We start from the raw sequence: 26,711 nt of genomic DNA, 5'->3' as shown, positions 1-26,711 counted from the left end.
CTTGCCCAAGGACACAAGCACCATGTTCTCTTCAACCAAGTCTCTTCAACCAGCGTTAAGAAGGGACTTGTGTTTTTGGCTCACCTACGCAGGTAACCCCATCAAAGCCTCGAGTGAATCCATCTTGGCAGCCGCAAGTGTAGCTTCCTACTGTGTTCTTGCAGCTGAAGGGGCAGGGATTGATGTCGCGGCTACACTCATCGTCATCTTAAAACACAAAAGCAAACAAATGGGGAAATGTAATTATCTTCATGTCAGGCTGCATCCCTGTAGGGCAACGGCTTACGTCATGCCATTGATGTGCCACAGTTGATTGCCATATATTAAAATGCTTGTTGTGGGCACTGTCTTATTGCTAAAACATTATGGATGTTGTGGAAAAAAATGGGTGAAATTGAGGGCTTTTAAACTCCAGTGATCAAGGAATATTAGCATCTATACTACATTGTATCACAGTTTACATATTAACTTGTGTATCAATTAAACAAAGAGCATTCAGAATGGTTTGAGGCGGTACATAGGGAGTGGCACGCAGGGTGGTTTTGGGTGGGTACAGGGAGTAGCAGGCAGGACATTTTGGGCGGTAGAGAGAGAAACAGGCAGGGTGGTTTGGAGTGGTACAGGGAGAAGCAAACAGGATGGTTTTGGGTGGTACAGGGAGTACCAGGCAGGGCGGTTTGGGGCAGTACAGGGAGTAACAGGCAGGGTGGTTTGGGGCAGTACAGGGAGTAACAGGCAGGGTGGTTTGGGGTGGTACAGGGAGTAACAGGCAGGGTGGTTTGGGGTGGTACAGGGAGTAACAGTCAGGATGGTTTTAGGCGGTACAGGGAGTAACAGGCAGGACGGTTTTGGGCAGTACAGGGAGTAGCAGGCAGCAATGTTTAGGGCAATACAGAGATGAATGGGCCACCAGCCTTTTCTCCACTTTGAGCAAAGTTTTTCTCATTAAATCGATTGGTCTGTGTCCAGGCCTAGTTACCGATGTTGCTAGACACCTTTACTCACCGACGCAGCGCGATCCATCAGGTGTCAGCACATAGCCGGTATGACACTGACAGATGAAGCCACCCTGGGCTGAGATACACTGGCCGTTGGCACACAGGCCAATGATGGTGGTGCAGGGGTCCATGATCGGGGTGCCTGAATCTCGGCACAGCTCGTTGAATGCAGCTATATGAAAAACAAAGGGGAAAGAATGAATAACAAGTCAGGGCGACAGCAGTGAGCAATGAAGCCTTTCTTCCTGTCAATCAAACAATGCCCGTTATTAAACCAATCAGATGCCGACGTTGGGTCAGGTGACCATGCTACCTTGGTTAAACTTGGTCGCAAGCACTGTGAGAAATGTACACAAAGGCAAAAATCCAAAATGGTCCATTCCTAAAAACAGTGGCGTAGCCAGGAATTTTTCAGTGGAGGGGCGCTGGAACATTTCATGGGGGGGGGGGGGGGGGCGTCATGTATATCAATGATAATTTTTTTTGAAACTCAAAATCTCAGTGGGGGACGCCCCCCCCCCTCCCCCGTGGCTACGCCACTGCCTAAAAATGACCCCCATTATTGAACTGAGTACCCCCAAATACAGGTCCTTGTCACTTGATTGGTGGAACTCACATCACGTGACATTCATTATTGCTCCCATTCACTCAAAAAGTCCCATGGTGAATGGGATTTTACTATTTAACAGTTAGGATCATCCTTGTTCCATGGCGCGGTATTTGTGTGCAAATACATGCTGATGTGCGCGTTGAGCATTGCGCGTATTGTCCCAAGACCCAGTAGGTACAGAGTTGGGTTCAAACATTTCCTGAAGGGGTGATTTGGAAGAGAGAAATGCATTTTTCACCAATTTTGTATTGAAATAGAAGTTCATTTTAACTGTAGATCAAATGACAAGGATCTATAATATCAGTTCTACAAAACAAATATTGAGTGGCTTTAAATTGTGAAATGGGAGGAATGTTATCGCTCGGTAAAATCTAGACTTTTCCATTTTACTTGGCTTCGCCTCGTGAAATAGAAAAGTCCCGATTTTACCTTACGATGATATTCCTCCCATTCGACTCTGAGCCACTCCATATTTGAATACCATTAGAAAGTTCTTGTTCTCAATTCTTCAAAAAAGTCTGACTTTTGTGCTTATTTTGTGGTGACTGGTCACATCTTTTCAAAGTTTGCAAATACTGCTAGATTCAATGACTCAAGGAATAAACTGAATACATACGAGTGGCAAAGTAGGGGCACTCCTCACACCGGGGGCCCCAGGCCAGCCCACCGCTGCAGCAGCACGAGTCCCGGGCGACCGGTACCGTGTTAGCTGGTGCAGTGCAGGTTCCCTCTGTGGTGGCATAGCATACGCCGGTACGCTGATCTGTTTGAAATAGGGCAATGGACCAATTAGATTTCTAAATCAAAATGGAGGATGTGATTATAGAGGAGTCACTAAAAAAAAAAAAAAAAGAAGTGTTGACCCAAGTTGCAGCCTGTTCTGTTAGAAACTGTGCACACGGCAAATGAGAGAAATTGGAAAAAAAAGTAAAGTAGAAAAAACAGGAGAACTGGAGTATACAAGAAGATATCAGAGTTTACAGTATATCAATTTTTTTGTTGCACTTTTTAAAAGAGAACAAATAACCAAATTTTGGATTTTTTCAATCTATGATTCAATAATCAATGGAATTATCATCAATTCCTATTTCTGAACAAGTTGAGCTGTTGTTTTATCAATTCTTTGACAACGCTTAAATTTTATCTTGCCCACAAACTTTTGGTAAAAGACAACAATTAAAAAAACACAGTGACAGACATAAATGCAATTTACAATTTACTGGAGAAAAAAAACAACCCCCACCAAATAAAACTCAAGTAAAGAAAAGCAAAGAAAAGTACCGTACATTTACTTCACAGATTAAACTGTATTAAATTTTATATATTAATTACCAGTGTTGTAGGTCTCGAGACCTTCTGGGCCCAATTTCATAGAGCTGCTTAAGCAGAAAATTTGCTTAAGCACGAAAAAAAATTGCTTAGTAAAATTAGGTTACCGGCCAAAACTCCATGTGATGTACATTGCTTGTGACTGGTATTTAGCTGTTGTTTACTTAGCATAACAATCGCATGGAATTTTGGCCGGTAACCTGATTTTATTAAGCAAGACGTTTTTGTGCTTAAGCAAATTTTGTGCTTAAGCAGCTCTATGAAATTGGCCCCAGGTCTCGGTCTCGACGATTACAGCAGTGTAATGTGCGGTGCAGAATTTCTGCCAGAGTTAGTAAAAACAATTTTTTGCATTTGGACGTATTTTTTTGTACAAACCTCTGCATTGCTTGCCATCAATGCTTGGGATGTATCCTGTGTTACAGTCACACCTGTAGGTTCCTTCCATGTTGATACACCGACCATTTCTGCACGGGTTGTCCAAGCATTCGTCGACATCTGTCAAACAAAGTAAGAAAACCACTCAGTCATTCTCCTTACATGGTTCAACCTTAGCGGTACAGACATCTGCACGAGGAAGCAAGAGGTTGTGGGTTCGAGTACCACCAGAGCAAGCCTGTGGATTATTTCTTGCAAGCTTTATGAACAGCACCAAGTGTACAGTGAGTATGAACTTACATCAATGAAAGGCAAAAATACAATTTTTCTCAGTGCACCAATATAATACAAAGTGCACTGATATATTATAGGTTTTCCTGGCCAATTTCCTAAAATGTTCATTCACTTCTGAAAATTGGTCATTCGTTTTCATCTGAATTTGAGAATCGCTCTGAACACATGTTTCAGTTTTCGCTACCAGAGCATTCGATTCCATTTCAGTTCAATCAATTAAGTGATGGAGCAGCACCTTTCATTTATCTTCATTGAGATTCATTTACAAGACTTCTTTTTCGCTTTTAGTGGGCGATTTCAAACATTGATCATTCTACGTATATTTCACTTTTAGTTTAACGTTATGTGATGTAATCTGCTATTTTTAATGAGATAAACGTACTTTTGATTGCACATTCACAAAATTGTATTCCAGAACTCTGTGCGAAAAGGTACGCTTGCGTAAATGAATGCACAGGTAACGGAATTGGCCGTCTGTTTCTCAAAACCGACTGCACGGACAATGAAAACGAAATTGAAATGGGCTTAAAGACATGTATTCATATTCAGACGAAAATGAATGACCAATTTTCAGAAGTGAATGAACATTTTAGGCAAGTGGCCGGGAAAACCTATACTTTGCAATCTCTGTAAAACCTGCCTAGACAGAGAAATACAGACATTTTCAATTCACAGAATCAAATTCTTGAATCAAATTCACAGAAATTGTAAGTTAGTTTTATTTGTGTGGTCCAGATCCAACACACCTTTGCACATGTTTCCATTGCCGCCCATGACTGTGTAGCCCTCCGGGCACGTGCACATAAACTTGCCAATCAGGTTCTTGCACATGTAGCGGCAGTTGTTGGCCGAGGTCTGACACTCGTCCAAATCTAGTCAAAGAAAAATAATGAAAAAATGGAAAATCTGAGAAAAATCACAAAGAGAGAATTGACAAACTACGAAATTGGAATGTTGACTAATCGGGGAATTGACAAAGAAGAAAAAGGGATGTCAACATTTCTGGATATTGACAAACCTTTAGATACTGTCAAATTAAAATGATAGATGGGGAAAAATAGGAATTTTTTTGCAAAAAGGGGAACTGAGAAATTTAGAAATTTCAAAGTTGAGCAAAGAAATTGACTGGAGCGGGGTTTGAACCTGTCACCTCCGGATTGCCATTCCGGTGCTCTACCAACTATGCTATCCAGGGTGAGAGTCAATACTTAATCTAGCAAGAGAATATAAAGGTTAACCCATTAGTGGCTGTACTACATTGTATAACATTGTGTTTATTCACTGAAGAATCAATGAAAACATAGAGTGCTCAGGCAGTTTGGGGCACTACAGGAAGTAATAGGTAGGGTAGTTTCGAGCGCTAGTGACTATAAAGGGTTAAGTGTTTTATTGAACACGTACAGCAACGCACACTGGAAACTTCAAATTCCTGATTGTGTACACGAAATAAAATTTAAACAGAGATTTTATAGAATCCGCATTCGTGAATCTTTTTAAAAACAATGAGAAATGTTCTCAAGTCTATTGATTACGACAGCAGATTATGTGACCTCTGATTAAACTCTTTCATCAATCTTTAACATTGAAGGTTTTTACCATCCTTCCTTCATGTTACAAGGAATGCCAAAATCACTTGGTTGGTGTTGCGTACTGCAAGCCAGCAGTTGTACGTGTGTTGCCAATACATAGTTTTGTGGCTTCACATGTGCATCCAAGACTCAACACGGTTTTTAGACATTCTTGCAAAAAAGTCATAACATAACCTCTTGAATATCTCCCCCTAACGTTTTGGATCTACCTACCTCTGCAGTGTCTACCATCATCGGTGATGACGAATCCGTGGGGGCAGATGCAGCGGAAGGACCCAGGGAGGTTCTGGCAGCGGAAGGCGCAGTAGTCACGGTCCCGACGGCACTCATCGATATCTGTGAGTAGAGGAAAGAAGTCTCATTAAACTGGGAAAACAAAAAGACAGTGCATTAACCCTTTGTGTGAGGCATGCCGATATATGAGCTCAAAATGGTGCCCCCTAGAGTCAGCTAGGTGATATATCGGCTTGAATGTCATAGCGCATTGTTTAATTCCATATAATTAAGGCAATTGATTCTGTACTCAAAGGTCTAAGATTAATGGGGACATTTGTTCCCCCTGATTTTCAAAATCATTGATTTTTCCCAACTCTAAGTTGAGAATCCCCGTTGAAAAAAATGGGCTACAGAAATGTACATACATACATAAATGTAGTGCATGTGATATGCAGTACAACCAAATGTTCACTGCTGACTAACTTTTTCAAACATTTCTTTAAATGTCTTGAGACCCCTACTATTGAGAAATAGAATTTGATCTGGGAAGAACACATGTAGATACATGTACAACATGCACCATGCAGAGACGTACTTCCAGAACTGTAAGGTTTTTTTACAAACCTTACAGACAGACCAATTGAACGTGCTGTAGCAGAAAATTCTCAATTTTTTCAAACCTCAAAACTCTACTGTCACGAAATGTTTGGCCTCAATATTTCACAAGTATTATCTTGGTGTGGATAGGTTCCTCTAGGGTGGGTTGAAATCCCTCAAATGTCAAACAAAAATGTGAAATTTAATACCAGAATTTCGTTCGCCAGGATCACAGGAGTCTCGCATTCGGCTGTCTCTCATCATTTGCTGTCGACTTAGGGCGCTTTCATTGTGACTTGACCAACTACAGTGTGGCTAATTTTGTTTCATCACGCGAGGCACGGAAACACTCTCGGAATGAAAGCTGCACTGTAGTTGATCAAGAGAATTAAAGCGCCCTCAGTCGATGACAAACGATGACAGACGGCCGAGTGTAAGACTCCTGTGATCCTGGTAGAACAAAATTCTGGTAAATTTCACTCTGTTTCACATTTGAGGGATTTCAATTTACCCTAGAGGAACCTATCCACATCAAGATAATACTTGTGAAATATTGATGCCGAACATTTCCTGACAGGAGAGTTTGGAGGTTTGAAAAAATTGAGAATTTTCTGCTCCTGCAAGTTCAATTGGTCTTTCTGTAAGGTTTGTAAAAAAAACCTTACAGTTCTGGAAGTAGCAGAGATGTATCATGGATAGTTGCTGCACCACTATGTGATGATGTCACTTCGTAATGCGGCAGAACTAGACACATTCTGTCGCCACTGTTAATGTACCGTAACATGAAATAGTTTTTTTCGCAAAACGACCCTCCATGATTCCCATTCCGTTCTTACCGTGGCATTTTCCGTTGCGTCCCTGCTGGAATCCTTCACCGCATATGCACTCGTAGGAACCGGCCGTGTTGACGCAGGTGGAATTGTAACCGCAGGCACTCAGTGTGTTGTCGCATTCGTCCACGTCTAAACACAAATAACGGGAAAAACATTGAAATATTCAAAGTGGTGGAACAAAACAACGACACAGATCTCATAAAATGATCATTTTACAACAACGCTCTTCAATCAAGTTTTAGGTTTGTTTAAATGAAATCAGCACATTGAAATATTATCACTAAGTTTTAATCATACAATTTAATTTATCTATAATTTTATTATCTATAATGAGGTTAAAAAACTGCTTGGGACCAGTCTACTGAGATAGGTCGGGTTGCTGGTTATAGTTGCCCGTATCTTTAATTAAAGAGCAGGGAGCCAGAGGGGCAGATTTGGGGACGACATTTGACTTTCATTTGACAAGTAATGTTTGTACACTAATTACAGTGAGAAGGCCCAAGATAGGCCTTGAATCATGCAATAGCTTCTGCATAGTCATGCAGGAGCAGGAGGGGACTCTCGTACGTCGACCAACTGAAGAGGGACGCAGCGCAACAAGATACCGCTGAGCTGAGGACGCTGATGCTGGACCGGGATGCATGGAAGGTGACCATCAGAGGTTCCCGAGAAGGCATCGGCTCAAGACGACCTCTCACATCATTATTATTATGGTCATTGATTAAAACTTCTCCATGTCGACGATTCTTACCAATGCAGGCGTGGCCGGTCGCATCCAAGACGAAACCCAGGTCACACTCGCAGCGGAAGGAGCCATCCATGTTGACGCAGTAGCCGTTGCTGCAGATGTCGGGGAACTGCTTGCACTCGTTGATATCCTCAAAGATGTCCGGGAAGATGACCGGGGCGTAGCCAGGGCCCTTCTTGCACAAGTCCGCGTAGGCCCCTGGCAAATGGGAAAAGATACAAGTTTATTTGTGTGAGTGTGTACGTAGGAGGAGCAAGGAAGAATGCAGTTTGTCTGCACCCTGTGTTCTGAACGGCTGAAGGTCGGGTGTTACAAGGGATGCAAGCTCAATAGTTTTTATGATTTAAGTAATAAATTTAGTAATTATGATATTTACCATGGGCTTATACATGTAGGACTAATCCTACAAGGAATTTTAACATATTTTTAATGACTTATGATTTTTAATGACTGCTCAACAAATATAGTGTCTATGGGGCATTTCACCGATTACCGATCTCTCCTAACGCGATTGAAAAATCCCTGAAATAAAGCATTCAAAAAAAGTCACGGCAAACCGGTATCTTAATGAATTCTAAGTGATAAAGATGTTCATAGTAAAATGGGGCTGTCACCCCTTCCCCCCCCCCCCCCACCCCCTTGTCTGGAGAAACCGTAGTGATACGTTCAAATTCCCCCGTGGTCTTACCAGACTGAGGTAGAGGGCAGATCTCGCAGGGATTACCCCAGCCGAAGCCCATACTGCAGCAGCAAGCCGTCAGGGTGTGATTGCCCATCAGCGGGTCGATGCACTGGCCTCGCTCAAAGCCGGTGAAGCAGGACAATTCACGCATGTCTACAATGGAGGAGGGCAAAAGAAGGGCAAATCAAAATTAAAAACACTGATACATATATTGTTGGTTCAGTACTAAAAGGTCCTTACAGCAGTCTAGTCATTTCTGGCGGACAATCTAAGGTCCGTTTTTGAGCTTGAAAAAGTAAATTTAATACTCAGAATTATACAACTTCTAGAGCACTTTATTTTGAAAAATATTTTTTCCCAACAATATGCTCAGATTTGGCAATTTTTCCCTCTTTAGATTGTTATTTAAAGCTGATTTGACTGAAAGTGGATGAAATGTTTACACAAACATGCGGCATTTGTCTGCATTTTGCAGCGGGATGAGCCGCAGATACCTATCTTCCATAAGAGGCTGCCATTTTGGATTATTGCTTTTATTGGTAACGGTTCTGATAACTCAGTGTATGCATATGCGTATACTTTCAGTCAACACACCGGAATAGTCGACAATGATTCCGGATAGCTGAACGTATGCGTTCACACATACTGAAATTTGTATCTTTATCGAGACATTTCTTTGTTCTCGTGTAGTAAAGTTTTCAAGTTTGAAAGTGAAGTTTCAAAGTGCTCGTATTTTAACCAGAATTAATTTCCTTGGCTGAAATTTGGACTTATTATCCCTTTTCTAAAACTCTTCCATTTGCGACGGATCAACCCACCTTGGAAATTCCTAGTTTTTGAGTAAAATCCATATATCTATTTCGTGAAAACCCTGTGGAGACATATTCATCTATAGAAATTGTTCCCTATTGTGTGCACGTCTCCAGAGGGAACGGTGTATCAGATCGCACATCCATATGGATGCGAAACCTCTCCTTTATTTCAAGGGTTGGATGGTACTACATACTCACCCAGACATGTCAAACCGTCGCTGGTGGGCATGTAGCCAGGCTGGCACTCACAGATGAAACTTCCCTGGGTGTTCCTGCAGATGCCGTCCAGGCAAGGGTTGGTCAAGGTGGCGCACTCATCAATATCTGCAGCACACACCACGACAAGGACAACAATATGCTGGTCAGTCGCAAAAATGATTTTGTCAAATGTACATACTGACTACAATCGTACTAAATTCAGCCAAGCCAGCCATTTATTACGATATCTAGCCAAAACTGGTAGGTACTGGGTTCGGTGTTTCTTAGGAGAGGGGTTAATTCCTACGTACTCTTTTCACATAGGAAAGCTCAACTTTTTTATTGATAACTTGAAAATAAAAATAAACAAAAAACAAAAAACGTGAGTTTCCAAAATGTTCATAAATCAAAATATTCATAGTTACTAGTCAATAATATGCACTTTATGAAATGAAGTGAGCTACATATTTTTAAAAAATACGCTTTTTTAATCCGTCATTTTCTTTTTTACTCAACCTGTACATCAATCTAGGCTGTAATTGGTCAAGGCATCATGGGAATGGAGCTAAGAGAATCGGTCCACAGGGTAACCCAAATGCATGCGTGCCTTGATTGATAAACGTGTGCGACATGCCTGCGAGCGGGGTTCCACCCGAGTACTGGCTTCTCAATTTTGCTCCCCAGATTTAAAGAGCTTACCCAGGCATTCTTGTCCGTTGGGTGCCAAGAGATAACCGTCGTTACAGACACACTGGAAGGAGCCAATCAGATTCTGGCATCGGCCGCCGGGGCACAGGAACGGCTGCTTCACGCACTCGTTAATGTCTAATAGAGGGAAAAAACATAGTGTAATGAGAAAAATCCAATAAAGTTGAGGATGGTTACAACCAGCATGCTCTCATCTTACGCCAGATGGTGAAAAGTTGGTAGGACATCTTCAAGCTGTTTACCACATATTTCCAAAGAATATAGATTTGCTCGGTTTAATTTTGTACTGTAACAAAGGAATTTTGCACTCTTGAGGTGACAAATGAAAATTGACTGTGTACTATTTAACAATTGTTGACCGCTGTGATGTGGGATATGGCGTTTTGAACACCCGAGGGGCGCATAGCAGCCGAGGCGAATGTCTTGGATTCTTTGGGTTTTGATGTAAAAATCACGAAAACAAACAGCAGTAAACACAACAATCATGACAATCAAACGCCAACTCACATGCATGTCGCCTGCTCGAAACAGCTGATTGTCTGCTAGTTTGCTACTCCCACTCATGTGTGAAAACATGGTGAAAATAGCGTGGGTACCAACGATATAAGTTTTTCACACCGTAAGTACCGTACGTACATACAGAGTCAGAGCACACTCCCTGTGGGATATCACGTACATGATATCCCACAGGGAGTGTGCCATGACTTTTTATACACTCAACACATAATCGTTGTAGGCCAATGAAAATACAGTATTCAAGACAGAGGTATAACCATTTTACTTGACCACAGTTCATGCAAATTGTCTTTTACAAAAATCTTCCCCCCCCCCAAAAAAAAAAATGAAAATAAAAAACTGCTGATCATAATGTATCTTTGAAATGGGAATATAAGCCTCCACTTAATAAATGAGAGAACAAAAGGGGGGGGGAGATATTGTAAAAAAGGACGGGGGTAATAACATTAGGTTTGCAAACCTTCGCAGGTCTCGCCGGTGAAAGACGGCTCAAATCCAGTGTAGCAATCGCAGTAGAAACCCCCAGGGATGTTGACACACCGGCCGTTGAAACACGCCCCAACACCGGTGATACACTCATTGATATCTAGGGGTGGAAACAAATATGTTTTACAACAAGAAAATGTCCTAATTTATGCAGTGGGCATTTATCACATGACGCTTCTCCTGCGCTCCCAAAAAATAAATAGTTTCAATTTTTTTTATTTTAAATATGACTAATTGATAGCCGTCTTGAATTAATTTTGTACAAAGGTACATCATGTTTTAAGTGCATTATTGGTGCATATGAATGTGCACAAATCCACATTGTCTTCGCCTAACTATCCCTTCCCTACTTTTGATGTGGTACTTGTGCACGGAGCCCATACAGATTACTTTGGAATTTGATAAGAAATTATGGTAATCATATCATTTCTAAAATTCTTGCACCGATGAGGAAATCCTCATGAATATTTCCAGGAATACGCATTTATCAAATCAAAGAATAAGAAAGGATCACTCAAATTTATGCTGAAGAGAATGCTCAAACTTATTGAGTTTGAGAAAAGAAAAAAAAATTAATTGAAAGATTTTCTCTCACCGACGCAGTCCTTATTCTGTCCCAGCTCGTAGCCACCGAAGCACTCGCACTCATAGGAGCCGAACGTGTTACGACAGGTGCCGTTGCCGCACACTCCAATGTTGCCAATACGCTGTTGACACTCGTCAATATCTAGAACAAACAACCGATACCAGAAATATCATTTTCAATTTACACGATTATGAGCTAAAAGAAAACTGTTGCCTAAAGCCATGTAGGATCATTTACAATTACCTTGAAAAATACCAATTTGATGAGAGATACCTACTGAAGATAGGAATGGTATCAAATACCCTGTGAACTTTTCTGCTTGAAATGGTGTTGTTTGGAACAAACTACCATTGGAGGTGGTTTCAAGATAGCGTGCCCAAATACAAGACCCCCCAAAAGTGTGCACATTCTTTTTTCTGTTTTCTCAAAATGTAGAGTTTTTCCACTGAGCTGGAATCATAGGCCCGATGAGCAGGGGTATTAATGCTGCAGTGCATTCTCTGCACCACGTTAATAAACACTTGCATATTATACCAAAAAAAGTGTGCTTTATTAGGTGATTGAAAAACAACATAAATTCTCTTCCACTCACCGTCGCATGACTTGCCGTCAAACGAAGCAGCGAAGCCGATGTTACAATCGCAGCGATAGGATCCCATGGTGTCCACGCAGCGGCCGTTCCGTCCGCAGATGTTTGGAGAGTCCTGGCACTCATTGATGTCTGTTGAAAATAACAATCAACAAGTGAACGAGATTATGATCAAAAGTAAGTCAGGTTAATGGAATTTGTTCTTGTTATTAATGATTAATAAATACCTTGGAGAGTAGATAGCTTCTGATTGGTCGAGACTCGATCACGTGGGGGTGTATTAATTTGTGATATAAAGACCAGCTTCAAGAACAAGGGAATAAATGGCCCCTGATCCAGCATCATTTAAGCCAAATGATTGGCCAAATTTACAACAGTCCTACGGTAGCTTATAACAATACAGCAGTACACATGTGCTCACCCACAGCGTGCGAAGAATAACGCACGCGTACGCAACATAGGTGCTATGTGTGGCTACGTGCTCATAAGGAAGTTGCCAAACGACATGCTTGTACTGTAGTACTGTGGATGTTTACAACGAAAGCATGGATCAATCTGCGATTTATTTTCTGCAAACGCTTTGCCCGCAGACATATTTACTTTTTCTAAACCGAGCATCTCTGTAATTCTGGACACAAGGAATATGTAAACGAAATTTCAGCTCCAATTTATAAATGGGAATAACAGTGTGAGGAGCGAGTCTTCACTGCCATAATGACCAGGTTGGGGGATAAGGTAGACAAAACGAAGTGGAATGAAATCCAACGAATATGTTCCACAGTTGTTGTATTAATTTGGAAAAACAAAATAACAGCGTTCGGTACTCACTGATGCATGCCACGTTGTTGGAGGCTAAAGTGTAGCCTGCCCTGCACTCACACACGTGGCTGCCGATGGTGTTCCTGCAGATGGCATTGCTTCGACAGAAGGACATGCCCTCATTGCATTCGTCAATATCTTAAAGGGAAAAAAAGTCAATTGAGTAATATGTATGGCAACAGATTGGAGGGGAAACAAAACAAGAGAAATTTAAACGCATAACAATGCTACGAGCACATTTTTCCCCAACAATTACAGATCTAATCAAGTACTTTCAGATGACCACAGATGAAAATAAGGATGGTTTTACTCTGCGCAAAAGCAAACGCGAATGCAAAATTGTAACTTCACGACAAGTAAGTTGCGCTTCAAATTTGCAAAAGTTGAACACATTCCAACTCCTGCAAATTCCACTGGAATACGTCTTTGACATCAAGTTTACTTCGCATTCACACATACTGAAATTTGTATCCTTGTGGAGACATTTCTTTGTTCTCGTGTACTTAAGTTTTTGAGTTTGAAAGTCCAGTTTCAAAATGCTCTTATTTTAACCAGAATTAATTTCCTTGGCTGAAATTCGGACTTAATATCCCTTTTCCAGAACTCTAGCATTTGCGACAGGTCAACATACCTTGAAAATTCCTAGTTTGTGAGTAAAATCCATATATCTATTTCGTGAAAACCTTGTGGAGATGTATTCATCTATAGAAATTGCCCTGTGGAGACGTATACAATCTTTTATTCCCTACTGTGTGCATGTCTCCAGAGGGCACGGTGTATCAGATCACACACGTGTGAAGCATAAACTGACCTAAACTCTGAAATCATTTAAAAGCCGTGTTGTACTTCAAGATTCCACAAGGAAATCTTTTCTAGATGACATACGCAATATCATGCCCGGAATCTGAAATGCTAAAAGGCTAAAAAAGTACTTCCTATTTTTTTTTTCCAATGAGAAATGTTCACATCAATTTTTGTGTGCATTATATTGCAATAGAAACCATGATATATTTTTGGACAAGAGTTGGCAACATATGTCCACATGCAGTTACTTTGTATTCAAACCAACACAATATTTGCTAAACCTTCAAGTGTAATCCTTTGAAAATATCGCACTTCTAAAAAACTTTATTAACCGAAGCCCAAAGTAAAAAAAATTAATTCCATTTTGATCTGTACTTACCAACACATTGGTACTTGATGGGATCGTACCGATAGCCAAGTCGACAATCGCATCTGAACGTCCCCTCCAGGTTAATACAAGCTCCGTTCAGACACAGGTCGGACACCTCACACTCATTGATATCTAAAAACATTAAAAGGAATGAAGAAAAAGAAAATATAGAATCACGATGACTGGGCCATAAACCTAAGCGCCTTATTACAAGGTAAAGCACTCGACGTGTATTCACGGTTGCCCCCCGAACATGCTGATGATTATGATACTCTTTAAGGCCCGCTTCTCAAACGTTTCCATCTTACTGCTGTAAGTTTCAAACAGAAATTTCGAGAAACGAAACCCGAAACCAACGAAAGTCCACCACAGTTTGTCGCTCGTTTAATGTAATCAGGGTGACAATTTTTATGAAATTGAACTGACTTTTTTGGGAGTTAACATTAACAACAAAGGTTGACTGAAGCACAAGTGACGCAAAATATCTGTGACTAGGGGCACAAGAAGCAGCGGGAAAAAGGAATCAACAAAAGTTTTTAAGTATTGGTATTACATAAGTACCTCTGAATCCGGGCATGTGATCACTGTACACTCACAGGGCCCCCTTCAATGGAGAAACCATTGTAACTGCTATTGTACAAAGCTGCCTTGTGACGGATTATCTAAACAATAGCTAGCACAGTGCTTTAGCCATTGAATTGGCCTTCCTGATGGAAGAGATAGCGTGCCCAGATAGGCCTACATCATCCGATGAAGACTTTACGCCCTAAAAGTTTCACTGTAATATCATCTCACCTTTTGGAAGTCCAGTGAATGGATCGATGAAGAATCCAGGTGCAATGCCACACATGATACGGAACTCCTCTGTTCAAAATAAACACAAGAATGTCACGTCTTTCCATCATATATGTGCATCATAAATACTGTGTTCAGTGGCGCACCCACTGTATTTTATTATTTTAGTCCCACGATTTGACCTTGGTGTTATGTATGTGGCCTATTTTTGAGTAGTATAATAGGGGTGTAAGTGGCGCCACATACATCATAATCGTCTCCCCCCCCCCCCAAAAAAAAACCCAATATTGTTCTGCGGCCAAAAATTCACAAACATTTGAAAAAAAAAAATTGTGAGCCCCCTCCCCAAAGCCAAATCCTGGGTGCGCCACTGACTGTGTTTTGGGTTGATTAAAAGACTTCTGCATGAAGGACAGACATCCAGGAACTTCTTACATTGCCTCAAATGAGTTCCCAGTTTTATATGTTCTCCAATCTCAACATTTCATGAGTCTGGAGAACTCAATAATAATATGAAATGACCAGTAGAAAGTGACGTTAAACTAAAAAAGAGCTTTCACTTGCTGGCATAACGCTCCCTCACCTATGTGATTGCGCCAACACACTGGCTTGAAATACAATCTTCATATTAGCTACACATCCAAGGGGATAAACAGTCTCTAAATTCTCTTAAAATATGCCCAAGAATGCTGAAAAAAGCCTCTGAATCTCACAATTTTCTGAAGGAGCGGGCCCAAAGATACAGTGAATCCGGTGAATCACAAGCTAATTACAAGTTGAACCACAAGTCAAAAGTACCAGGGGATGAATACCAGGGTTCCTACACCTTTAGGACAATAAACTTCCATGTCTTTTCTATGACTTTTCCATAACCAAATTATGAAAATCCATGTTTCATTAAAATGCAGATCAGAACTGTAAAACCTGTTCGGTGAAAAGTGCTTAACAGAAACAGAAAAACAACAAAACAAAGCAATAATGTCTTTTTGAAATCAAAATGCTTGAATCAGCGAAATTTGTCACACTGAGCCAGGTATAAAAATCAGATTTCCGATGCTAAATTATAAATATGCAATGTTTAAAATTCAAAGTGAATTGGTCCTCACAAAATTCCTCTGTCAAAATATATTTGTTTAGCTTCTGACTTGACTTGAGACTGGATGACTAGTGATTGGCAAGTGGTCACTTCACAAGGATCTACCCATCGGGTAGGACTTACCTGTGAACATATCTGGGCATTTGGAGCAAGGCGAGACCCCCCAGGCTGCTCCCTGCAGCCCGCTGCAGCAGCACATCTTCTGGGTCAGGTTCATGCCGTAGGAGGAACTGCACTGAGGCTGGGCAGTGTCATTGTAATCATGGTAGCAGGGCAACTGACGCATGTCTGCAAAAAAGCCATTCAGAAAGTAATCATAGAACTGTATTTAATCACTAGAGCGCTATTTCATCCAGGGTAGGTCCATGGTGTCAGAGGTACATTATGGACAATTCATAAATACCTCAGACAGTCAAGAGCCCGTCACGTGGCCGGTCTTAAACGGATGATAAAGACATGGCTAGCTGGTCTTAAACACTTTTCCAGTGTCACAATAAAATGTGGACTCCTAAAAATCCAGTGCCTCTTACCGTTTCATTGGTTGAACGTTCACAATCCTCACGTAGGCATGCGCAACACTACCAGTGAGTCAGAATTTTATAGTTCAAAATTCCAAATGCAACGCCCCAGGTGCGTTCTGCGCGACATCGCGCAGATCATGCCACGCGCGCGTCAATCGCCATAAAAGGGTTGTTTACATCTTACTCGCCAGCTGAACACTCCATTAATTTGCCAGAGGGATGTTTCAAAGCATGAAGTGAACTTGTTGAACAAAATTGGGATTTTTTGAACGAATTATTTGATATTTTTTAACCGAAAAGGTATTTATGAATGGGAATAAATATGTGCTCGGTCGGTATTTATCACTCTGTTTAAGACCGCTTAGAGTCTGGGTGCTGATAATTACCCGAACCGACTCGGGTAATTATCAGCACCCAGACTCTAAGTGGTCTTAAACAGAGTGATAAAAACCTCTCGAGCACACATTTATTCCCTTATTCAACAGTGTGCATAACAAAAGTTATAATCAAATCCCCCTCCCACAAATTGGATGTTGATCTTGATAAAACGTATTACATAGTTTGCACAGTGATTTAAGAAATAAATTATTCAACATCATCCAATTGTTAAGCTGTAGTAGAATTCGGCTAAAAACGCGTGTTGTCAGAGGCACTCACACAGACAAATAGATTATTTGTGTGTACTTACTCATTTTTTAGTTAAAAGTAACTGCTGAACAGTTGAACATTGTTAGAAATAAACAATATTTCAATAATATACTGATACTAATAATAATCATGTGCCGCTTATATAGCGCTTTATATTTTAGAGGTTTCAAAGCGCTTTACAATTATTATCCCTGTTCATCAGGAATGAGACAATTTTTCTGCAGCAGCTCGAGATCACAGGTCTCTACCCTCACAGGTACCCATTTATACTCCTGGGAGGAGACAGGCAATTGTAGTAAAGTGTCTTGCCCAAGAACACAAGCACCATGTTTCCCTGTCAGGGTTCGAACTCACGTACCATGGCACGTGAGACACCGTACCCATCGGACCACAGCGCTCCAAAAGAAGCTTCAAAATGAGATTTGGGGGGCCGAACGTGTGGTACTCACCCATGCAATTGCGTCCATTGAACATATCCATCAGCATGAATCCGGGCGGGCACATACAGGTATAGTTCCCAATGGTATTCATGCAGGTACCTGCGCCGCAGATGTAGGGGCTCAGTTCACACTCATTGATGTCTGAAAGGGAAGACATCAAATAACATAACAACAGACATAAAATAAAATCACAGTAAAAAATATTTTTAGTTATCCCACAAATGTGAGTTGGACACGGAATAACGTAGTTTGTCTGTGTCCCATTTGCCACGAGGCTGAACACCAAGTGGCATATGGAACACGGACACACTACATTTCCCGTGTTGCACGAGTGCGATCGGGATAACAAATTTATCTTCAAGCAAAACTTGACGCAAACTGCACACAAACTTTGCAAGATGTGCGTGCAGAAATGGCATACACATCTTAGAAAAGCGTGATACGTGGAATGCAATATGGGCTGTAATATACGGGATAATACCACGCTGTTGTTGCCATGGATGGACTAATCAGGATCAAGGATTCAACTTTGCTTGCAGATAAATAAGCACGTACTGAAACTAAACCTTCAAAGTCACTTCATTTATGACAGTGATTCACGCAGTTTGTCTCATTTAATTGACTTCGTAAAAACAAGATAAATTAAGAATTTGTTTTTACAAAATTGTGCAAGATCACGACACCATGAGCAAATGATACGCATACAATTTGAAATGAACTGAACTGAATCTAATTATGATCATAATTAACCCTAACCGAACTCAACCCATCAAAGTTCAACAGCAGGTTTTGTTTAAATCTGTTGGGATAGGTACAGTACCCCTAAACAGCTGGTCTTTTACATTGGGTTTGGCATACCGCCAGAAACTAAGTCCAGCAGTGTGTGTGTACGATTTCCCATGTGGGTGGTGGAATTTGCCTGAATGGGTACGATTCCTAGTAAATTATGCTGGGGAGTTAGGGTTAATACAGAAAATCTCTACACTGTACAATGAATGCCTAAAGCAGGCTTTCAAGCAGACCCAGGTGAAAAAGTAGAACAGAAGGATCAAAATTTTCAAAAATATAAGACAAAAGTAGGACTTTGAAGGACAAAATCAGGATAAAAGTAGAACTTGTTTTAAATTGGTACTGTTAAATGCAAATGTTTCAACAGGAGGCGACATTTCTCATCACCAAAGAAGTGGCAACTATGCACCGTATGAGCTTAGCCTGTTCATTTCCACTCACCCCTGCAGGATCTGGTGTCCTCGTCCAGAGTGTAGCCCAGGGGACAGACACACACGTAGCTTCCTAGGGTGTTGACGCACCGTCCTCCACCGCACAGGAACGAGAAGATCATACACTCGTCGATATCTGAAAACCAAACAGGAGAAAATGCTGGGAGACTTAAAATAGTAAGATTAACCCTCCGAGTGGTAAGTCAGTATTCTGAGTAATATGCGAAACCCTTTAGAACCCTGAAATTTAGTTTCAGATGAAGGGATATGAAGTAATTGTGTCACACAGAGAGACACTGCACAAGAAAACAGCACTGTGGAGAGCAATGAAGTGTGACCGTATCTGCCTGCTTGCCCTGAGCTAATACCACACAAAACAATTCGGGCGATTCACAGAGTAGTGCGCCACCAAGAGTTTGCCGCAGATCCATTTTTTTTAAGTTTACGGTTGACAAAACATGGCCCATTTAAATGAGTGTCAGTAGACAACTTGAGCTACTTTGTCATAGATTGGGGCATAGCATTCTGCCACCTTACAAAAAACACCATATTGATAAAATGAAAAGAAAGGGGGCAAACAGATTATAAATCATACGCTTAAGAAATAATTGACCGGAAAAACAACCAATTTCAAATGTCCCGCGATGCAAATTTGTCGACCATCTCCCACAATGCATGGGGAAAAATGAACTCTCTGTGGCAAACTCTTGGTGGCGCACTGCATTGTGAATCTCCCGAATTGTGCAGGGATTTGAGACCGGCCTCAAGGTCAGTTTTCGGTGGTCTCGAGACCAGTTTTTGGTGGTCTCGGTCTCGAGACCCAATGGTCTCTGTCTCAGTCTCAGTCTTGGATATGTGTGGTCTCGATATTTTTCCTGGTCTCGGTCAAGACCTCGAAAATATCAATACAAAACGAAAAAACTTTGATACCACATACTGGTCGTAATGATTATTATGCATCGCTTCATGCGTGCAGTCGTTGGTGTTCGCGACGATCCGGGATGGGATCGGAATCGACGGCTGCGTGACTAACATGTAGAAAAAGAGCGAGGACTCAGTCTCGGACCATCAGGTTTCTGTTTTGGTCTCGAACCTTATTGGTCTCGGTCTCGGACCTCCTGGACTCAGTCTCGGACTTCCAGGTCTCGAACACTGCAAATGACAACTCACTTTCCCCATCCTAGTCAGCCTATGGGCCTCCCATACCTTTGGCAACCTTTTCCCCTTGAAATATCAACTCCAATGACAAAATTTAATCATGCAACCTAATTTCACGAGTCAACCTCAAGCCAAATCCTAAGACAGGTCACAAGCTATTAAAAATGTGATGAAAAGTTGCAAGGAACTGTGTCATCCCCACGATTCATCTGAACAGCTTAAGACTTGAGATGGCTTGATTAAAACTCTCATGATTAAATGAATTAAAAAAAAAACAGTCTAAAGCTGCTTACCATCGGATAAATCAGGGGGAATTATAGGACCATCGGGACCTCCTGGGCTGACAGTAGCCCCTGGGCCATCTGGACCGTCAGGACCTCCAGGGCCATCGGGACCGTCCGGTCCGTCAGGCTTGGGAACGGGTTTGAAGCCGGGACCGGTGGGGCACAGCAGTTGTCCTTCAGCTGCAGATTTGAAAAAGGGAAAATAGCTAGATTTAGACTCTTTGTGAACTGAATGAATTGTGGTAATTAAACTTTGATATATTAGTTGAGTCGTCTCTAGCCTGTTTCAAAGTTTGAGACGATATATTGACTCAGCATAAGCAAAGAGTTAACGAAGGAAAGATGGCTGACTGACGAACAAATCAAAAAAATGAAATGGAAAGTCTCTTGAATAAACGTTAATGCATAACTATACACTACTGCTGATTGATAAAGACTACTAGTCATCTTTTTGTCAATTTTCAAAATGTATTCCAAATAACTTTAAAAAAACTTTGATTCTCTTTCAATACAGCACAGAGTCATCGGTGGTGTTAAGTGATAAATGTACAAATTGATAACTCTATGATGGTTACTTGGAATTACACCTGGCACAAACTAGTGGTCAGGGTTTGTGACTCATGATCAGAGTGTCAGGGGTTCGAAGCCAGCTGCTGGCCATATGTTGTGTCCTTGGGTAAGCACTTCACCCCCACTTGCCTCTCTCCACCCAGGAGTATAAATGGGTATCGGCATTAGCTGGGAGTAACATGCAATGGACTAGCATCCCGTCCAGGGAGAACAGACATATTCTCAGTTGTTTCAAGCTACTGAAACCGGAGATAAAATAAAATGCTGGCCAGATGGGCCACATTGGCTCTTGACAAACTTTACAAACTTTAGCCAGAAAAAGTGTTGCAACCTGACGCCACTTTTTTTCATCATATATCATCTCAATGAAGTTATTCATTGTAAAAATGATGATAATTAAGACATGACTCTGGGACTAAGAAACGTTTCCAATTTTGTTACGAAATACTTTCTTGAAAATTTTTCTTGACTCTCCATAGACTTTGTACACAATCGCGGAAGTGGTGTCAGGTTGCAACATTTGTTTTCCTTTAGCCAATACTGTGCATTTGTTTATGGTGTAAATTGCAGATGCACACGTGCAACACCATCGGTGAATCGAGGACAGAAACCGAATCGAGGACGACCTCGATTCGAATACGGGTACAAAACCAATGAGAGCTGTTGCGAAAATGTGTAAGTACAAACAAAGGAAAAGGGAAGAGGAAATAAAGAAAATCCTCAATCTACACCATAAACAAACGTGGGAGATTCACCGTGGGTTTACAGAACAAATGTGCCGAGACTGATCTGGAAGATTTGAACCTTCTTTTGACTTTAATATTAATATAACTTTACTGCTAACATAATGCATCCTTGCTATGTGCAACGTACTCACCATCTTGACAGGAAGATAACTTTAGCCATTTAAAAAAAAAAGCTCACAAAAATAGGAAACAAATCATTAATCAAATAACAAAATAGATGATCAATTACACTCACTGGATATTATTTAGAGGTAAACTTTTGATCAAAACACTAGAATATTTCGTACCTGTAATTTTCGACAGAAACTCCGGTCTTCATCAGCAGGATGACTAAGATGTTGTATCCTTGACCTTATGGACAAGTGATCCCAACACCGCGTCATAAACTCCCGCGAGTTTGTACCGCCCCCTGTCCCAGTTTAGAGAAGGTTTGTAGAAGGTTTGTAGGCTCTGATCCAGTGCGGGACGGGGACGGTACAAACTCCCAGGAGTCTATGATGTGGTGTTGGGATCATGTGTCCGTAAGGTCAAGGATACAACATCCAGGTCATCCTGCTGATGAAGACCGGAGTGTTGGTCGAAAATTACAGATACAAAATATTCTAAAGTTGTGATCAAATCTTTACCTCTAAATAATATCTAACTACCAACACAGATGAACTTTCACGCTTATACACTCACTGGAGTTTGTAGCTGGACACGGTTCGCAGGGATCGCCCCATCCAGTTCCCAGGGTGCAACAGCACTCGTAGTGGGTGATGTCACGGCCTAGGATGGTGGTGCAAGTCGACCCGGCCAGGTCACCGCGGTCAGGGCTGTTGGCATAGCACAGGCCGCGCCTCTCATCTGGTAAAGGAACAACACCAAATGTATCAACTCACCTGGACCCAATTCATGGCCCTGCTAAATACCACTAAATTCTTTGCAAATGATCAATCAATTCTTTTAATGCAATCCTAGGAAATGCACCTTTGTGTCCCATTAAACCTTATTTTCAATTGTTATTTTGCCATTTTCAAGGGTATTTTGGTGATTTTTTTGTTTTTATGCTGATGGAAATGTCCACATTCATGAGCAAAGTGTGATGTCATTTCAGGCAGAAACCTCAATGTTACAGCTATTTCAGCACCAAAAGTTGCCAAGATTTTAGATTTTGTGCAGTCGTACATTTTCTTTTCTTGGGTGATTCATTTTTGCTTCAGACAATCAGTACATGACAGTGGGCCAATGCGCAAAGTTTTTGTACAAAGATTTTCAATGAGCAAAATTTGGTTTCACAATGTGAACAGAAAAGGCACCTAAACTGAACTATGCCTCCCTGAAATGATATCACAGCAAAGCGCCCTCCATTGTCAGGAAAACATGGAAAAAAATTAATGTTTAAAGAAGTGCACTTTTCGCTAAGATTAACCCAAAAAATAATGCCAAATAATTTTCACACATTTAAGAGGAGTAGAAAGTTGGACAAATTTTGTTTCCCAGTCAAATTCATGTCATGAGCCCTTTAATACCACAAAAATCTGCACTGAAATTACAAGCGCACTTCCCGTGACTAAAAACAAAAATACCACACTGGATTCATTATTATGGACTCGGTGCTGGAACGGTAGAAAGCATTATGTGGCACACTCAAAGAGAGCTCCAGTGTGCAGGACATCATGCGTGCACACCATAATAAATACCTATGGAAATGAATTTTTGATGGCATTTTGTTTCGACTTTCAAGAGCTCCTTTGGAAGGACACATCGCACCAAGTGTGTTAACCAATATTCGGATGCGGTGTGTCACTCAAACAGAACTCTAACAAGTGGTAATGATGCACCATCTATTGCTAAAGCATGGAGTCTATGGGCCTTATTCACGAGTTGGCCATTTTTGTCGAGTTCCCTGAATGTATTTCATTAATTGTTAATGTTGAATGGGATGGCGCCAGACTATTTACGCAGGCACATAGCAGCCTTATTTACTGTCATTTTAAAAAAAATCTATCCTTAAACATGAGAAAATGTTTAATTACAAATGTTAAACTATTCATTGAAGCAAACTGGATATAATTAGAAATTAACTTGGTTTCATTTCTCGACACGTAAGTTCCAAAAATCAAGACTTAACCTCACTCTCAATCCAATATGGCCGACTCGTGAATATGGCCCATAGTGTTACATGATTGCAATGATAAAGGTTTTTTCCCCAAGACTCACCCAAGCAGACAGAGCCATCAGGGGTGAGGGTGTAGTCCCTTGGGCAATCACAGGTGTAGCTGCCGATGCTGTTGGTGCATTGGCCACTGACGCAGTACGTATCTGGCTGCTGACACTCATCCAAATCTATTAAAGGAACAAACCGAAGAAAAAAAATCAGTTGGAACAGAATGGAATATACAAATAATATTAGCTCTCCAAAGTATGGCTCTCCAAGGTATTGGAAGTTGACAGACTAGTTCCAGAGGCGAACTAGTCCGTCAACTTCCAATACCGAGGGGGGCTAATATCGATTAAATAACCGACATACAGATCCTTGTCATTTGATTGGTGGAACTCACATCACGTGACATTCATTATTGCTCCCATTCACGCCGCGGCTAAAAAAGTACTATCCGCCCATGGGGAATGGGAAATACTATTGAACAGCTAGGATCATTCTTGCTCCATGACGCGGTATTTGTGTGCAAATGTATGCTGGTGTGCGCGTTCAGCATTGTGCGTAGCGCCTATTGTTCCAAAGAGCCAACGCTACAGCATTGGGTTCAAATATTTTCTTGAAGGGGTGGTTTGGAAGAGAGAAATACATTTTCTTCCAGTTTTTATTGAAATAAAAGTTCAAATATATCAAATGACAAGGATCTATATGTCAGTTATATAAAACAAATATTGAGTGGCTTTAAATTGTGAAATGGGAGGAATATTATCGCTCGGTAAAATCTGGACTTTTCCAGTTCACTCGGCTTGGCCTCGTGAAACGGAAAAGTCCAGATTTTACCTTGCGTTAATATTCCTCCCATTCCACGCTGAGCCACTCAATATTTGTAAACTATCCAACCGAACTAAACCATGTTCTATTTGTTTTACTATACCTTACAAATATTCACAAACAATTCATGAAGTTATGCATAAGTTTTCCGGTATTAAACAAGTACGTTTAAAACTGGCTGGGGGCCTGGTAGAGGATAATGGCCCGAGCAAAATTATCCACGTCCAGGGGCCAATTTCATAGAGCTGCTTAAGCACAAAATTTGCTTAAGCACAAAAACGTCTTGCTTAATAAAATCAGGTTACTGGCCAAAACTTCATGCGATTGTTATGCTAAGTAAACAACAGCTAAATACCAGTCACAAGCAATGTACATCACATGGAGTTTTGGCCGGTAACCTAATTTTACTTAGCAATGTTTTTTCTTGCTTAAGCAAATTTTCTGCTCAAGCAGCTCTATGAAATTGGGCCCTGGCCCCTAGCAGGTTTTAAACGTACTTGCTTAAAACCGGCCAAGCACATATTTATTCCCTTAACACAATGCAGATTTTAAGACATGCAAAAAGGATACATGGTTCCATTTTGTGCAAGTTTGTTTTTAATACAACGTAAACATTTCGCATAACACGCACTGCGATACCATTATTCGGGGCCGTTAGTTGGTACACTGGTTGCAGAGTCCTTACCTGTGCAGTTGGCGCCTCCAGCATCCAGCTGGTATCCTTCCATGCATTCACAGCGGAATGTGCCCGGCACGTTGATGCAGTTGCCAAAGACACAAATGAAGGAGATGGTGCACTCGTCAATATCTGCAAAGAAAATTAACGGACTTTTAACCATGATCATTTTAAACTAGGACACGATAAAAGACGATGACTCTCAAAATCGTCTGTTCAAGTTGTTTCCATTTTAAACTGGAATTGTTTGAAAATGAAAAAGTACCTGCGAATTTGTACTATGGTCCATTTGCACTTACAAAAATATAAATGCAAGTTAGTCACAATAGTATCAAATAATATCATGACACTATTAATAAATCACAGCCTTTCGCGTCAAATGTTATCATGGTCTTAATAAACTGCTGCACAGAATTTCCATGAGGGTTGCCACTTGCATTGTATACCGAGTCATCCCATAAAATTAATTTTCAAAGGTTAACTGTTACTGTCAATTTTGTGAAATCAGCTTCAGCCTGATGTGCAGGGTACCAACACTTCGCATTTACATGGGAAAGTTTTTAATGTGCGATTCAAATAAAAAAAAGTCCAAAACTTTAGCTTTAAGAATAGGAACTTGATGTTTCTGAAACTAGAACAGAGATCTACATTGAGCCAGTGTCCCACTGATGAAGCCGGAGCTTTGGCCTGAATCAAGAGCCGAACACAAACCAAGATTTCGACAAAAGTGGATGAGGTTGGTTTGGTTCCCTTACTCACCCTCGCAATCATCCCTGTTATCTGTTGGTAGGAATCCCATGTCACAGTCACACTCGTAGGATCCCGGGGTGTTCAGACACTGACCGTTGGGGCACAGGTCTGGGTTTTTTGTGCACTCATCCACATCTGCAATGTAAGAAAGGGACATTCAAACCAAATACATTCAATCAATTATTTCAAACAGACTCTACTGACGGTGGTGAGAATCAAACCTGCTATCTTCAGTATACCAAACCAGAGCTTTACAAAGCAGTTTATATCAAAGGGTCTCATGCACTTTCCAACATCTTTGAAGTATAAATGCAATTTAAACCAAAACAATTCTTTCAAAACAGACTGAGGTAAGAATCGAACCTGCAACCTCCAGAATATCCAACCAAGGTTTAACAAAAATAAGCACTTGTGTCAAAAGTTCTCACGCACTCATCCACATCTGCAATCTTTGAGTGTGATTCACACCAAATACATTCAATCCATTATTTTAAACAGAAATTACTGACTGAAGGAGGATTTGAACCTGCAACGTCCAGAATACCCAACCAGGGCTTTACCAACTATAAGCATTTTCAATAATCAAAGGTTCTCATGCACTCGTCCACCATGTAGGAGGTGGTGTCGGGTTCAAGTCCCACCTGAGCAAGCCTGTGAATGCACATAATGTTTCT

The 26,711-nt window shown here is 41.0% G+C and overlaps 1 protein-coding gene across 6 annotated transcripts in view; it reads right to left on the bottom strand.

Moving 5' to 3' along the window:
* The window catches only part of LOC119744245 (fibrillin-2-like), a 96,126-nt gene that overhangs the window by 9,993 nt on the left and 59,422 nt on the right, over window positions 1-26,711 (bottom strand). For 5 of the 6 annotated variants that reach the window (XM_038220091.1, XM_038220090.1, XM_038220092.1 and 2 more), the window contains 25 exons: window positions 26,047-26,172; window positions 25,297-25,419; window positions 23,843-23,968; window positions 22,322-22,486; window positions 20,334-20,504; window positions 18,893-19,018; window positions 17,672-17,803; window positions 16,177-16,341; window positions 14,958-15,026; window positions 14,172-14,294; window positions 12,998-13,126; window positions 12,173-12,301; window positions 11,590-11,721; window positions 10,969-11,094; window positions 9,984-10,109; window positions 9,285-9,410; window positions 8,281-8,427; window positions 7,596-7,790; window positions 6,848-6,973; window positions 5,412-5,534; window positions 4,356-4,481; window positions 3,316-3,435; window positions 2,225-2,371; window positions 1,006-1,170; window positions 85-207 (listed from right to left, as the gene is read on the bottom strand). In XM_038220091.1, the coding sequence (XP_038076019.1) occupies window positions 85-207; window positions 1,006-1,170; window positions 2,225-2,371; window positions 3,316-3,435; window positions 4,356-4,481; window positions 5,412-5,534; window positions 6,848-6,973; window positions 7,596-7,790; window positions 8,281-8,427; window positions 9,285-9,410; window positions 9,984-10,109; window positions 10,969-11,094; window positions 11,590-11,721; window positions 12,173-12,301; window positions 12,998-13,126; window positions 14,172-14,294; window positions 14,958-15,026; window positions 16,177-16,341; window positions 17,672-17,803; window positions 18,893-19,018; window positions 20,334-20,504; window positions 22,322-22,486; window positions 23,843-23,968; window positions 25,297-25,419; window positions 26,047-26,172 (3,366 nt within the window). The remainder of the gene's footprint in view (window positions 1-84; window positions 208-1,005; window positions 1,171-2,224; window positions 2,372-3,315; window positions 3,436-4,355; window positions 4,482-5,411; window positions 5,535-6,847; window positions 6,974-7,595; window positions 7,791-8,280; window positions 8,428-9,284; window positions 9,411-9,983; window positions 10,110-10,968; window positions 11,095-11,589; window positions 11,722-12,172; window positions 12,302-12,997; window positions 13,127-14,171; window positions 14,295-14,957; window positions 15,027-16,176; window positions 16,342-17,671; window positions 17,804-18,892; window positions 19,019-20,333; window positions 20,505-22,321; window positions 22,487-23,842; window positions 23,969-25,296; window positions 25,420-26,046; window positions 26,173-26,711) is intronic. The other variant, XM_038220095.1, reaches the window with a different exon arrangement.

The sequence above is a fragment of the Patiria miniata genome, unplaced genomic scaffold, assembly GCF_015706575.1.
Source record: "Patiria miniata isolate m_02_andy unplaced genomic scaffold, ASM1570657v1 HiC_scaffold_7, whole genome shotgun sequence".
Taxonomy (NCBI): domain Eukaryota; kingdom Metazoa; phylum Echinodermata; class Asteroidea; order Valvatida; family Asterinidae; genus Patiria; species Patiria miniata.
Note: the sequence above shows the minus strand (reverse complement) of the source record. Positions and strands in the feature narration are given on the sequence as shown.